This window comes from Dendrobates tinctorius, unplaced genomic scaffold (genome assembly GCF_039654945.1).
Source record: "Dendrobates tinctorius isolate UK_male_01 unplaced genomic scaffold, ASM3965494v1 ptg000173l, whole genome shotgun sequence".
In the NCBI taxonomy this organism is placed as follows: Eukaryota; Metazoa; Chordata; class Amphibia; order Anura; family Dendrobatidae; genus Dendrobates; species Dendrobates tinctorius.
The window spans coordinates 2,687,271-2,703,557 of record NW_027361840.1 but is presented as its reverse complement, the minus strand read 5'-3'; the positions used below and the strand labels follow the sequence as shown (position 1 = coordinate 2,703,557).

Sequence of the window (16,287 nt, the reverse complement as noted above, 5' to 3'; positions counted from 1 at the left end):
CATATTTACCGCACAATGACAAAATGCCCGACCTAACGCCACATCCACGGGGTCCTCAGCTCTGAATCCACTGACAGCTGGGCTGTCCATTCCCATTATCAGAGGGGCCGTGCCGTGACCCCCGGTGACACCCAGCTGTCTATATAGTCATACATTATCAGGAGGAACAGCAGAGGAACGGTGCAGCGCAGAGATGTCAGGAGAGAAGCTCCAGAACCAGAGATCAGGCGGGATATAAATATTGTCCGGAGAGCGGACGGCTCCTCTGTGCTCATCTCCTCCGCTCCGCTACAACTTTCCTCCTGACTTTTCCTTCTATCTGTGACGTTTCCATTATTTCTTTCAGAGCTCTGAAATCCGGGTAAAGATCTGAGAAACCTTATTGCTGCCGCCATAATGGAAGAAGAAAGTGATGTCCGGGGTGGTGAGCGATGCTCAGAGGACGTCTCTACATGTAACCGGCCCGGTGAGGAACTACCACTAAATAATACAAAGAAGAGTCATGATTTTCTCATTCACCGGACATAATACACACCTTACCTGCTGCAGAACCTCATAATACACCTCAGCTGCTGCAGAACCTCATCATACACACCTCATCTACTGCGGAACCTCATAATACACCTCAGCTGCTGCAGAACCTCATAATACACCTCAGCTGCTGCAGAACATCATCATACACACCTCATCTGCTGCGGAACCTCACAATACACCTCAGCTGCTGCAGAACATCATCATACACACTTCATCTGCTGCGGAACCTCACAATACACCTCAGCTGCTGCAGAGCCTCATAATACACCTCAGCTGAAGAAGAACCTCACAATGCACCTCAACTGCTGCAGAACATCATCATACACACTTCAACTACTGCAGAACCTCATAATACACCTCAGCTGCTGCAGAACCTCACAATACACCTCAGCTGCTGCAGAACCTCACAATACACCTCAGCTGCTGCAGAACCTCACAATAGATCTCAGTTGCTGCAGAACCTCATAATACACCTCAGCTGCTGCAGAACCTCATAATACACCTCAGCTGCTGCAGAACCTCACAATACACCTCAGCAGCTGCAGAACCTCACAATAGACCTCAGTTGCTGCAGAACCTCATAATACACCTCAGCTGCTGCAGAACCTCATAAGAGACCTCAGCTGCTGCAGAACATCATCATACACCCTTCATCTACTGCAGAACCTCATAATACACCTCAGCTGCTGCAGAACCTCATAATACACACCTTATCTGCTGCAGAACCTCATAATACACACCTTATCTGCTGCAGAACCTCATAAGACACCTCAGCTGCTGCAGAACCTCATAAGACATCTCAGCTGCTGCAGAACTTCACAATACACCTCAACTGCTGCAAAACCTGATAATATACACCTCAGCTGCTGCAGAACCTCACAATACATCTTAGCTGCTGCAGAACCTCACAGTACACTTCAGCTGCTGCAGAACATCATCATACACACTTCAACTACTGCAGAACCTCATAATACACCTCAGCTGCTGCAGAACCTCATCATACACACCTCAGCTTCTGCAGAACCTCATAATACACCTCAGCTGCTGCAGAACCTCATAATACACCTCAGCTGCTGCAGAACCTCACAATACACCTCAGCAGCTGCAGAACCTCACAATAGACCTCAGTTGCTGCTGAACCTCATAATACACCTCAGCTGCTGCAGAACCTCATAAGACACCTCAGCTGCTGCAGAACATCATCATACACACTTCATCTACTGCAGAACCTCATAATACACCTCAGCTGCTGCAGAACCTCATAATACACACCTTATCTGCTGCAGAACCTCATTAAACACACCTTATCTGCTGCAGAACCTCATAAGACACCTCAGCTGCTGCAGAACCTCATAAGACACCTCAGCTGCTGCAGAACATCATCATACACACTTCATCTACTGCAGAACCTCATAATACACCTCAGCTGCTGCAGAACCTCATAATACACACCTTATCTGCTGCAGAACCTCATAAGACACCTCAGCTGCTGCAGAACCTCATAAGACATCTCAGCTGCTGCAGAACTTCACAATACACCTCAACTGCTGCAGACCCTGATAATATACACCTAAGCTGCTGCAGAACCTCACAATACACCTCAGCTGCTGCAGAACCTCACAGTACACTTCAGCTGCTGCAGAACATCATCATACACACTTCAACTACTGCAGAACCTCATAATACACCTCAGCTGCTGCAGAACCTCATCATATACACCTCAGCTTCTGCAGAACTTCATAATACACCTCAGCTGCTGCAGAACCTCACAATACACCTCAGCTGCTGCAGAACCTCACAATAGACCTCAGTTGCTGCAGAACCTCATAATACACCTCAGCTGCTGTAGAACCTCATAAGACACATCAGCTGCTGCAGAACCTCATAAGACACCTCAGCTGCTGCAGAACATCATCATGCACACTTCATCTACTGCAGAACCTCATAATACACCTCAGCTGCAGAAGAACCTCATAAGACATCTCAGCTGCTGCAGAACTTCACAATACACCTCAGCTGCTGCAGAACCTAATAATATACACCTCAGCTGCTGCAGAACCTCACAATACACCTCAGCTGCTGCAGAACCTGATAATATACACCTCAGATGCTGCAGAAACTCATTATACACACCTCAGCTGCTACAGAACCTCATTATACACCTCATCTGCTGCAGAACCTCAGTATACACACCTCAGCTGCTGCAGAACCTCATTATACACCTCAGCTGCTGCTGAACCTCACAATATACCTCATCTGCTGCAGAACATCATCATACACACTTCTTCTACTGCGGAACCTCATAATACACCTCAGCTGCTGCAGAACCTCATCATACACACCTCAGCTTCTGCAGAACCTTATAATACACCTCAGCTGCTGCAGAACCTCACAATAACCTCAGCTGCTGCAGAATCTCACAATAGACCTCAGCTGCTGCAGAACCTCATAATACACCTCAGCTGCTGAAGAACCTCATAAGACAACTCAGCTGCTGCAGAACCTCATAGGACACCTCAGCTGCTGCAGAACATCATCATACACACTTCATCTACTACAGAACCTCATAATACACCTCAGCTAATGCAGAACATCATCATACACACCTTATCTGCTGCAGAACCTCATAAGACACCTCAGCTGCTGCAGAACCTCATAAGACATCTCAGCTGTTGCAGAACTTCACAATACACCTCAGCTGCTGCAGAACCTGATAATATACACCTCAGCTGCTGCAGAACCTCACAATACACCTCAGCTGCTGCAGAACCTGATAATATACACCTCAGATGCTGCAGAAACTCATTATACACACCTCAGCTGCTGCAGAACCTCATTATACAACTCATCTGCTGCAGAACCTCATTATACACACCTCAGCTGCTGCAGAACCTCACAATATACCTCAGCTGCTGCAGAACATAATACACACCTCACCTACTGCAGAACCTCATTATACACCTCAGCTGCTGCTGAACCTCACAATATACCTCAGCTGCTGCAGAACATCATCATACACACTTCATCTACTGCAGAACCTCATAATACACCTCAGCTGCTGCAGAAACTCATCATACACACCTCAGCTTCTGCAGAACCTCATAATACACCTCAGCTGCTGCAGAACCTCACAATAGACCTCATCTGCTGCAGAACCTCATAATACACCTTAGCTGCTGCAGAACCTCACAATAGACCTCAGCTGCTGCAGAACCTCATAATACACCTCAGCTGCTGCAGAACCTCATAAGACACCTCAGCTGCTGCAGAACCTCATAGGACACCTCAGCTGCTGCAGAACATCATCATACACACTTCATCTACTGCAGAACCTCATAATACACCTCAGCTGCTGCAGAACCTCATAATACACCTCAGCTGCTGCAGAACCTCATAATACACACCTTATCTGCTGCAGAACCTCATAAGACACCTCAGCTGCTGCAGAACCTCATAAGACATCTCAGCTGCTGCAGAACTTCACAATACACCTCAGCTGCTGCAGAACCTGATAATATACACCTCAGCTGCTGCAGAACCTCACAATACACCTCAGCTGCTGCAGAACCTGAAAATATACACCTCAGATGCTGCAGAAACTCATTATGCACACCTCAGCTGCTGCAGAGCCTCACAATATACCTCAGCTGCTGCAGAACATCATATACACCTCAGCTGCTGCATAACCTCATTATACACCTCATCTGCTGCAGAACCTCATTATACACACCTCAGCTGCTGCAGAACCTCACAATATACCTCAGCTGCTGCAGAACATCATCATATACACCTCAGCTGCTGCAGAACCTCATTATACACCTCAGCTGCTGCTGAACCTCACAATATATCTCAGCTGCTGCAGAACATCATCATACACACCTCAGCTGCTGCAGAACCTCATAATATATCTCATCTGCTATTGTTGCCGTAGGCTAGTTTCACACTAGCGTTTATGAGCACAGCGACGGCCTGCGCACGGCCGCCGCTAAGCCCCGCCCCCTGCCACGCCTCCGCCGGTAGCTCCGCCTACCGGCGCATGACGCTGCATGCGCCCTGTGTCCCCTATCTTTATCACTGGGGGCGCAGGTCGTGCGCAGTATGCGTTTGGCGGCGCATGCGCCTTTTTGACGGTGCGCCGGCGCAACCAAACTGCAGCAGGTTGCGTTTGGCGCAGGTCAGCGCACCGTCAAAAGGACGCATGCGCCGCCAAATGCATATTGCGCACGCCCTGCGCCCCCAGTGATAAAGATAGGGGACGCAGGGCGCATGCAGCGTCATGCGCCGGTAGGCGGAGCTACCGGCGGAGGCGCGGCAGGGGGCGGGGCTTAGCGGCGGCCGTGCGCAGGCCGTCGCTGCGCTCATAAACGCTGGTGTGAAACTAGCCTTACATTGACAGAATGGCTTCTATTTCCGCCTTGAACACTAACGTGTGATGTGCAGAGAGCAGTGACGCCGTGTAACGTATACGGCTTCCAGTGTTGTTTTCCCACAAGAGTAGGGATCTGACAGCCGTGGATGATTTACTCTGACATTGTGACATTTCAGAGGAAACCTACATTTAATATCCGGCTGGGGAAGATGTGACCAGGATGACTAGCCCAAGTGTCCATCCCCAGCAGCTTCTCCCTCCTCTGCTGCCCTACACTGACTGTGCAGTTCTGAAAGTTGACGTTGAGATGCCGAATCCTAAATGTCGTAGAGAAAATGTAAAAATCCATAAAGAAATCTCTGGAGAGGAGACAAATCACCGTCACATTGAACATATGAGACTAATTAGAATTGGGGAAGTGAGAAACTATAACTGGGGAAGTGAGAGAGCGCTGACACTTCAGCCTTTATTGAAGTAAGGACCTCCTGTGGGGACTAGGTAGTTACAACAGGAATCTGTTCTGGGAACCAGCTGCCTAGACTGGGATTTAATTGCACAGAGGTGGAGACGTACACTTCCAATGCAAGAGCTTCCTCTGTTCAAAAGGCTTGTCTGAGACGCAGCCACTGGCCAGTGATGAATATTGGGGTTTGCATCGATCTGATAGTTATGGGAGATATATTTTCGGCGTTGTGGGACGAACATAACTCACATCACAGTAAGGTCCATTTTCCTACGGAGTACCGCCCTCCGCTAAGCTCTGAGCCATCTCTGTGGCCAGGTTTAGTACTTATTCTTTCGTTATTCCTTTTAATTTTATGCAATTGTATATATATTGTTTTGCTCACATTTTGTATGTTTTTATAAACACTGCCTATGTTTCCAGATTAAATACTGTATATACTCGTGTATAAGCCAAGATTTTCAGCACATGTTTTTGTGCTGTAAACCCCCCCCCCTTGGCTTATACACGAGTCATTGTCCAGAAAGCCAGTGGGGAAGCGGGAGGGGAGCGGTGGAGCAGCGGCAGGAGCCAGCGGCTGTGACATCATACTCACCTTCTTCCCGCCCTCGCTGAACTCCTTGCATCTCTGTTGTCCCGGCATGGCAGCTCTTCCTGTGCTGAGCGGTCACGTGGTACCGCTCATTAAGATAATGAATATGCATGCGTCTCCACTCCCATAGGCGTGGAGCGCATATTCATTACTTTAATGAGCGGTACCACGTGACCGCTGAACACAGGAAGAGCTGCCACGCCGGGACAACGGAGATACAGGGACGTGCAGCGACGGCGCGAGGAGGGCGGGGAAGGATGAAGGAGGACTGGGCTAGCTGATCAAAACCATGCATACAAGAATGGGATGGGGAAGCCAAGCTATGCATACAAGATGGGACAGGGGACCGGGCAAGCCATACATAGGAGGGGACTGGGGCAGCCATGCATGCAACAGGCGGGGAGCCAAGCATGCAACAGGAGGGGAGCCAAGCGTACAACAGGGGGAGCCACATATAGCAGGACAGGGATGAGGGGACAATGCATACCCAGCTCGAGTCAATAAGCTTACCCAGTTTTTCGTGGCAAAATTAGGTGCCTCGACTTATACTCGGGTCGGCTTATACTCGAGTATATACGGTATATAAAATGTAATAGCTTTGTTCCTTTTCCTCTGTAAACCACACCCTGAAGCCATACGCAACCTGTAACAGGCGTCCAATCAGCCTGTATAAATGATTGGTGATGGAAGCTAGTTGTTCTTTTTGTTTTTTGTTGAGCAGTGACTATACCGAGGTGTGGGTGTGTGTGTATACAGTACAAACGAAAAGTTTGGACACACCTTCTCATTCAAAGAGTTTTCTTTATTTTCACGATTATGAAAATTGTAGATTCACCCTGAAGGCATCAAACTATGAATTAGCACATGTGGAATTATATAATTAACAAAAAAGTGTGAAACAATTGAAAATATGTCTTATATTCTAGGTTCTTCAAAGTAGCCACCTTTTGCTTTGATTACTGCTTTGCACACTCTTGGCATTCTCTTCGAACATGCGCGGCTCCGCTCCGTACACCTCGTACACACGCGGCTCCACTCCGTACACCTCGTACACACGCGGCTCCACTCTGTACACCTCGTACACACGCGGCTCCACTCTGTACACCTCGTACACACGCTGCTCCGCTCCGTACACCTCGTACACACGCGGCTCCAGCCCGTACACCTCGTACACACGCGGCTCCACTCTGTACACCTCATACACACGCGGCTCCACTCTGTACACCTCGTACACACGCTGCTCCGCTCCGTCCACCTCGTACACGCGCAGCTCCACTCCGTACACTTCGTACACGCGCAGCTCCACTCCGTACACTTCGTACACGCGCGGCTCCGCTTCGTACACCTCATACACACGCGGCTCCGCTCCGTACACCTCGTACACACGCGGCTCCGCTCCGTACACCTCGTACACACGCGGCTCCGCTCCGTACACCTCGTACACACGCGGCTCCGCTCCGTACACCTCGTACACACACGCTCCGCTCCGTACACCTCGTACACACGCGGCTCCGCTCCGTACACCTTGTACACACACGGCTCCGCTCCGTACACCTCGTACACACGCGGCTCCGCTCCGTACACCTCGTACACATGCGGCTCCGCTCCGTACACCTCGTACACACGCGGCTCCGCTCCGTACACCTCGTACACACGCGGCTCCGCTCCGTACACCTCGTACACACGCGGCTCCGCTCCGTACACCTCGTACACACGGCTCAGCTCCGTCCACCCTGTAAACCCCTCCTGACCCCACACATAAACTTCCCCTCATCCAGCACCATGACAACCAGCACAGCAGAGTCCTGCACACACTGATCATGTGACCCCTGACTCCTCCCCTCCTCGCTTCAGGCCAATTGCAGCCTGGCAGCGGCTGCAGCTCCGCGGTAGATGGCCACTGCTTGGGTGTTGCAATATGGCGGTCGGCTCTGTCTCTGCTTCCGGCCGCTGTGGATTGTGGGATAGCGACACAATCGCCGGGAGCTGTGACAGAGCCGATTGGCAGTCATATGGTAGATATATTTATGTACACACATACACACATATATATATATTCTAGGCGCTGGAATCGGAAGTGTATATACCGTACCGTCACTGTGAGGTCCCAATATCCGGCGCAGTAGTGGAGGCAGCGGCGGCCTCGTCCATCACTCGTCAGACAGCTGCGTTTTGTCCTGGTGATTGGCGGCAGCAGAATTCCTCTGACAAACTGGTGGCAGCGGTGCGATCTGCGAGATTTCTCTGCTGTCATCCATGACACTGAGGTCGGTGTGTAATGCTGCTGGATCGAGCGTCTCCGGCTTCTGTCAGTAGAAAAACAGAACAATAAGAGAAGCAGGAGGAGACGTCAGCCGGAGCACAAGTCTGCAAATCGAGCCATCACCTGACGGCCGCAGAATCCTGGCATAGCGCATGTTACACCCCTTCAGGCTGTGTGCCCACCATGCGATTTTTAAGCGTTTTTGCTGCGATTTTCGGCACGAAAACTTTTAAAACTCGTGTACAGAACGCCCCCATGCATTCCTGTGGCATTCCGCACATGCTGTGCTAATTCTGCGCTTTTTTCTGCAGCGGAATCGCATCACGGAATAAATCTCAGCATGCTCATTCTTTTGTGCGGAATCGCAAAGAATTGCCGCGACTCCGCACCCATAGGAATGCATGAGAATCGCTTCCCGCATGTGGCTATGCCCACCATGCGCGAAGTTAAGCGTCTCATGTGCGGTTGGTACCCACGGTGTGGAGGAGAGGAGACTGTCCTCCAGGCCCTGGGTACCATACCCCTGTAAAAAAAAGAATAAACAATCGGGGTATATTTACCTTCCGGCGTCTCGCGCTGCATTCCCGGCCTCAGCGTTCCCAGTAATGCCTTGCGGCACGGTCCAGTGATGACGTAGTCTCGCGTGACTCTAGCGGTCTCGTGAGATCACTATAGCAACGCGAGACCAACGTCATCACAGGTCTCGCAAGGCATTACTGGGAACGCTGAGGCTGGGATGGCAGCGCGGGACGCCGGAAGGTAAATATACCCGGATTTTTTATTTTTTAATTATTTTTAACATTCTATCTTTCACTATTGACGCGGCATAGGCATCATGTCATCATGTCCGTGCAACTTGCAGAATTACAGACATGTAAATGACACCTACACATAATATTAGATCCTGTATGTCACACGACGCGCATGCTCGCTGTCTTGTGCTGACTAGATATATCCAGCTTCCCTGACTGCACTTCTGGTGAGAGAAGCGGAGCTTGTCTACTCAGCGCATGAGCGTCCGCTTGCTCTGTGACTTCTAGGAAACACTGACATCATGCGTAGAATTGAGCAAAACGGGTCGGCCAAATTCAGAATCCGACGACTTTTGCTAAAGTCGGGTTTCGCCGATCGAAACCCGACCATAGCGTGAGGTCGGCCATGAGGTCGCCGACTTGAGCGCCAAAGTCGCATTTCAAATGATGCTTCCAGCGCCTTTTCTCTGCCAATCATCAAGGATGCACACCGTGGGCAACGCGATTACGTCGGCAGCGGCCCCCACCATGTTGGCGCAGTTTCACACATCCAGATAATTCCGGTACCGGAACTATCCGTGTCCGTGTGGATACGTAGGCTATCCGTGTGACATCCGTGTGCTATCCGTATGTCCGTGTGTACAATCCGTGTGCTGTCCGTGTATTGGAAAAATTAGTTTCAATGTTAACCCTTTGACTTTTAAAAACGCACACGGATCGCACACGAACAGCACACGGACAGCATCCGTGTGCGGAATGTGTTTACACGGACCCATTGACTTGTATGTGCCCGTGTGATCCGTGCTGTTGCACAAAAACGGACATGTCAGCATGTTTTGCACATGGACACACGGTCCATGAAAACATGCTGACATCTGCATAGACACATTCATTAGAATGTGTCTACGTGTGTCAGTGTCTCCGGTACGTGAGAAAACTGTCACTACACGTACCGGAGCCACTGACATGTGAAACTGCCCTTAGAGAAGGGCATGCAAGTGACTGCCTGGCTTTGTGTGGTGTCACAGTGCCTATAAAAGGCCGTGACCGCCGACCGCCATCTTACTTCTGCCGATCTTAGAACAGGGAGAGCTGCTGCAGCTGCTGATTCTGAACAGGGAGAGCGTTAGGCAGGGAAGAAGAAAAAAAACTGCTTCCGCTGATAGCGCTTTTCGCTGTACAGTTAGTGTGCAGTGACAGGGGAGGATTTTTGTTATGTGCAGCAGCGCTGGTGGTGATTAGGCTGCCTTATAAGGCTACCTGCTAGCTGCATTGCTGTGTTTTCAAAGCACTCCAACTTTTATTATTTTGTTCTGCTCAGTTACCGAGCGTTCATTTTTTCACACTCTACCATGTACTGGCTGGTATCACTGACAAATACAAGCTATCTGTGTGTGACTGTGGAAAAAAAAAAAGATTTTCCATTTTTCCAGACCTACACCGTATAGAGCTGTCTGCTTTTCAAACAGTGAAGCTATCTGTGTGTGACTCTGGGAAAAAAAAAAGCCGTTCGCATTACGGTCACATCTATACAGAGTCAGCGTGTGTGTGTGACACTCTGTAAATACATGTACGGACATTTCCATTTCTCCATACACCGTATAGAACTGTCTGATTCTCAAACAGTATTGTATATCTGCCGTTCGCATTACAGTCACATCTATACAGTGTCAGCGTGTGTGTGACACTCCGTAAATACATATACGGAGATTGTTAGTTTCACTAAAAACGTATACAGCTGTACACTTCTGATACAGTACCGTATATCTGCGTGTTGGATTACGGTCAAATACATACTGGTAGAGCGTCTGTGACTAACAAAATATATACGTAGATTTAATTTTTTTAATACACCTTACACAGCTGGACGCTCCTCATACAGTACCATCTCTCTTCTGGTATTTTTGGTACATTTTCCCAAACATGAGGAAGTATGGTGGAACAGGCTGCAGACGTGGGCAGGGGGGTGCAGCTGGTACTGATGGTGGTGGTGCATCGGCTGGTTCTGGCAAAAGCACAATAGCAGCTAAGGCAGGAGGTGTTGAGCCTGCGTCATCGTCTGGCACAAGAAGGCCTTTAAGGTTCCCTTTTCTGGGAGTAGGTAAACCACTTTTAAAGCCGGAGCATCAGGAACAGGTTTTGGCTTACATTGCCAAAACAGCCTCCAGCTCTATTGCCTCCTCTTCTGAAGTTACAAAAACTGCAAGCACGGAGTCGTCAGTGCAGGCCTCTGGTCAGGAACAACACCTTTCCTTGTGTCCTTCACCCACACCAAAAGTGAAGGATGCTGCAGCACACACTTCAGATTACTCTATGGAGCCCTTTTCACATACCATGCCTGGGTTATCCAGTCAAATCCTGAATTCCCCAGTTCAAGATGAATCTGACATGGAGTGCACTGATGCACAGCCACTGCTAGATGAATCTGCTGGTTCATTCACCCACAGCACAATATTGCCCTCGCACTCTACTGAGCCAGAATCTGACCCTGACGAAACTCAGGTGCCCCTTCCTGCATACTATACCACTGTACACGGTGACACAGAGGAAGGTACAGAGGAAGGTGCAGATGACATTGAAGACGAGGTCATGGATGACCCAGTTGTTGACCCGGATTGGCATCCATTGGGGAAAGAGGGTGCTGGTGACAATAGGTCAGAACAAGAGAAGGATCCGCAGCAGGCATCATCATCGCAGCAGCGGTTATCCGGCAGGCCCACAGCTGTCAAAAAACTTGGCAAGAAAACTAAAAGAGTTGCAGGACAGCTTGGCCAGACGGTCAAATTAGCACAGCGTGCAAGCCCTGAAAATTTGTACCATAGTAGGAAGAGTGCAGTGTGGCACTTTTTTGAACAAAATCCTACTGATGACGCAAAGGTTATCTGTAAGAAGTGCCGAAGGACCTTTAGCAGAGGGAAAAATATAAGAAATTTGAATACCAATTGCATGCTTAGACATTTAACCAACATGCACTTGCAAGCGTGGACGGACTACAAAAGCTCAGGTAGCACATGTGCACCTGCTCCGACTGAAGTTAGCCGGCAATGCTCCATCGCTTCCCCCACTGTAAGGCCACCGCTAAGCACACCACCATCAAGAAATGTTGAGGTATCATCACCATGCCAAACCAGTCAGGCAATCACAATATTTTCGCGAGGAAACACTGAATCTAGGCCATCAACACCCTCACCATCACAACCCCTTCTCACTCCGTCATGTCCAATGCTAGTTCCCCCATATGCAGCTCTCAAGTCCAGCTCACCCTACCAGACACTCTGAGAAGGACAAGAAAGTACTCATCCTCTCATCCGCGTACAATGGCTTTGAACGCCTACATTCCCAAACTGATCTCATTAGAGATGATGCCCTTCCATTTGGTAGAAAGCGAAGCTTTCCAAGAGCTCATGGCCTACGCTGTCCCACACTATAACCTACCCAGTCGGCACTTCTTTTCTCGAAAAGCCATCCCTGTCTTCCACAGGCATGTGAAAGATCGCATTGTCCATGCACTAAAACAATCAGTGAGTGGAAAGGTGCTCCTCACAACAGACGCATGGACTAGTAGGCATGGCAAGGGCTGTTACATGTCCTTCACTGTGCACTGGGTTAATGTGGTGGATGCAGGCTCCACAGGGGACAGTGGCGGTGGAACAGTGCTGCCTAGCCCACGGTATAGGAAACAGTTGGCTGTAGGCGTTCGACCTTCCTCCTCCTCCAGAAGCGAAAGCTCGTCGTTAGAGCGCAGTCGCACGAGCACTCTATCCACATCTGTCAGTGTTGCACACGAGGTGTCCCACTATCGAACAGCTAGTGGTAAGCGGCAGCAGGCTGTGTTAAAAATGATGTCTTTGGGCGACAGTAGACACACCGCGGAGGTACTGGCCGACCACTTGCATCGACAAACTGAGTCATGGCTGGGCAGTCTACATCTTGAGCCAGGCAAGGTAGTCAGTGATAATGGGGGGAATTTTGTGGCAGCCATAGGCCTTGCAAAACTCACACACATACCTTGCCTGGCTCACACCTTGAACCTGGTGGTGCAGTGCTTCCTAAATAATTATACGGCGTTAACAATGTAAACAATGTTTCTGTTTGTTTCCACTCTGACCCCTATAATCCTTCACTTTCTGATAACCCCACTAATCCCTACACCTAGCAATGAACTGTTCATCTCTTCTTCAATCCTTCCAATCCATTTCGCCTCTTCCTCAGATCTGTTCCTCAACATACAATCCTCTCTCTCCAAACACAGACAGCCCCCTCATGCCCTCTCCTGCTCCCACCGGCTAACACTCTCTCTGCTCCTCCTCACGGCCGGCGATATCTCTCCAAATCCTGGTCCTCCTCATCACATTCCCACAGTCATGTCTACCTCCCATCCATGCCCAATCACAACTTTCCGTAACCACTCCAACCTTATACACATTCGCCCGGCTCCAGCTTCCCCAGTCCCACTAACAGGAGCTCTGTGGAACGCTCGCTCTGTCTACAACAAACTTTCCTTCATCCATGATCTTTTTATTACTAACAAACTTTCCTTCCTCGCCATCACCGAAACCTGGCTCACCTCCTCTGACACAGCCTCTCCTGCTGCACTCTCATATGGTGGATTCCACCTTTCCCACACCCCCCGCCCCAGCTGCAAGCATGGTGGAGGAATTGGTTTTCTCATGTCAGATAACTGCTCCTTCACCCTAGTCCCACTGCCATCCTCTGTTACCCTCCCTTCCTTTGAGGTGCACTCTGTGCGCATCTACTACCCCTCCAACCTCCAACTAGCTGTCATATACTGCCCTCCAGGGCCAGCCACCACCTTCTTTGACCACTTCACCTCCTGGCTACTTCATTTCCTTTCCACTGATATCCCCACTATCATCTTGGGCGACTTCAACATCCCCATTGACACTTCCCTCTCAGCTGCCACTAAATTTCTATCTCTCACTTCCTCCTTCGGCCTCACTCAATGGTCTTCTGCAGCCACTCACAAAGATGGCCACACACTAGACCTCATCTTCACCCGCCTCTGCTCCCTATCTAGCCTCTCTAACTCACCTCTTCCTCTCTCTGACCACAACCTACTTACATTCTCTTCCCTCTCCTCCTCAGGTCCACAATTCCCACCTCAAAAACTTGCACATCCTCACAGAAATCTTCAACACCTCGATCTACACTCACTGTCTGAATCCCTCTTACAGACGTAAGTTCCCTACACAATGCGGATGCCGCTGCCGCTCTATATAACACCACAATAGCTGTAGCTTTGGAATCAGTTGCCCCTCTCAAACATACCAAAGCTCGCAAAATCAACAAACAGCCCTGGCACACCAGTCTGACCAAAGAACTGAGGCGGGCTTCCAGGGCTGCTGAGCGGAGATGGAAAAAATCCCACTCCAATGAGGACTTCATCGCATTCAAACACTCTCTCACTACTTTCAAGGCCACACTCGCTGCAGCAAAACAAACCTACTTCTCATCTCTCATATCCTCCCTGTCTCACAACCCTAAACAGTTATTCAACACCTTCAATTCTCTCCTCCGTCCCCCAGCACCTCCACCCTCTCCACTCATCTCAGCTGAAGACTTTGCCTCATTTTTCAAGGAGTAGATTGATAACATCAGAGACAGATTTGGTCAACAACCCCCAGTGCCCTTCCTCCTACCTGCCCTGCCCTCCTCCCCCAAAATCAACTTCTCCACCATTACAGAAGATCGACTCTCCACTCTACTCTCAAGATCACATCTCACTACCTGTGCACTTGACCCAATCCCATCCCACTTCATCCCAAACCTCAACACAGTCTTCATCTCATCCCTAACCCATCTCTTCAACCTATCACTAACAACTGGTGTTTTCCCCTCAAGCTTTAAACATGCCTCAATCACACCTATCCTCAAAAAGCCCTCTCTTGACCCATCCTCTGTATCTAGCTATCACCCTATATCACTTCTCCCCTATGCCTCAAAACTACTGAAACAACACGTCCATCTTGAACTGTCCTCCCACCTCTCTTCTTGCTACCTCCTTGACCACTTGCAATCTGGCTTCCGGCCACACCACTCCTCTGAAACTGCCCTAACTTAAGTCACCAATGACCTACTGGCCGCCAAGGCCAAGCGACATTACTTTGTCCTCCTGGACCTGTCCTCTGCCTTTGACACAGTGGACCATTCCCTATTACTACAGACCCTCTCATCTCTTGGTATCACAGACTTGGCCCTATCTTGGATTGCGTCATACCTAGCAGACCGGACATTCAGCGTCTCCCACTCGCACACTACCTCCTCACCGCGCCCCTATCCATCAGAGTCCCGCAAGGTTCAGTCCTAGGGCCCCTGCTCTTCTCCATTTACACCTTTGGCCTCGGACAGCTCATAGAATCTCATGGCTTCCAGTATCACCTCTATGCTGATGACACACAGATCTACATCTCTGGACCAGATATCACCTCCCTATTAAACAGAATCCCTCAATGTCTGTCTGCTATTTCATCCTTCTTCTCCGCTAGATTTCTAAAACTTAATATGGACAAAACAGAATTAATCATCTTTCGCCCATCTCACGTGACCCCCCCCAACAGACCTATCCATTAAAGTAAACGGCTGCCCACTCTCTCCAGTCCCACAAGTTCGCTGCCTCGGGTTATCCTTGACACTGATCTCTCCTTCAAACCACATATCCAAGTCCTTTCCGCTTCCTGCCGACTTCAACTCTAAAATATTTCCTCAACCAAGAATCTGCAAAAACCCTTGTCCACGCCCTCATCATCTCCTGCCTTGACTACTGCAACCTCCTGCTCTGTGGCCTCCATTCTAACACTCTCGCACCCCTCTAATCTATTCTTAACTCTGCTGCCTGACTCTTCCACCTGTCCCCCCGCTATTCCTTGGCCTCTCCCCCCTGTCAATCCCTGCACTGGCTTCCCATTACCCAAAGACTCCAGTTCAAAACCCTAACCATGACATACAAAGCCATCCACAACCTGAGACCTCCATACATCTGTGACCTCGTCTCCCGGTACTTACCTGCACAAAACCTCCGATCCTCACAAGATCTCCTTCTGTACTCCCCTCTTATCTCCTCTTCCCACAATCGCATACAAGATTTCTCCCGTGCATCCCCTCTACTCTGGAAATCTCTACCACAATATATCAGACTCTCGCCTACCATGGAAACATTCAAAGAGAACCTGAAGACCTAACTCTTCTGACAAGCCTACAACCTGCAGTAACCACCAATCCACCAAACCGCTGCACGACCAGCTCTACCCTCGCCTACTGTATCCTCACTCATCCCTTTGTAGATTGTGAGCCCTT

General features: G+C 49.6%; 1 protein-coding gene across 1 annotated transcript in view; it reads left to right on the top strand.

Moving 5' to 3' along the window:
- The window catches only part of LOC141053924 (uncharacterized), a 101,429-nt gene that overhangs the window by 45,380 nt on the left and 39,762 nt on the right, over window positions 1-16,287 (top strand). The window contains exon 2 of the mRNA XM_073551095.1: window positions 347-466. Within this exon, the coding sequence (XP_073407196.1) occupies window positions 397-466 (70 nt within the window). The 5' untranslated portion in view covers window positions 347-396. The remainder of the gene's footprint in view (window positions 1-346; window positions 467-16,287) is intronic.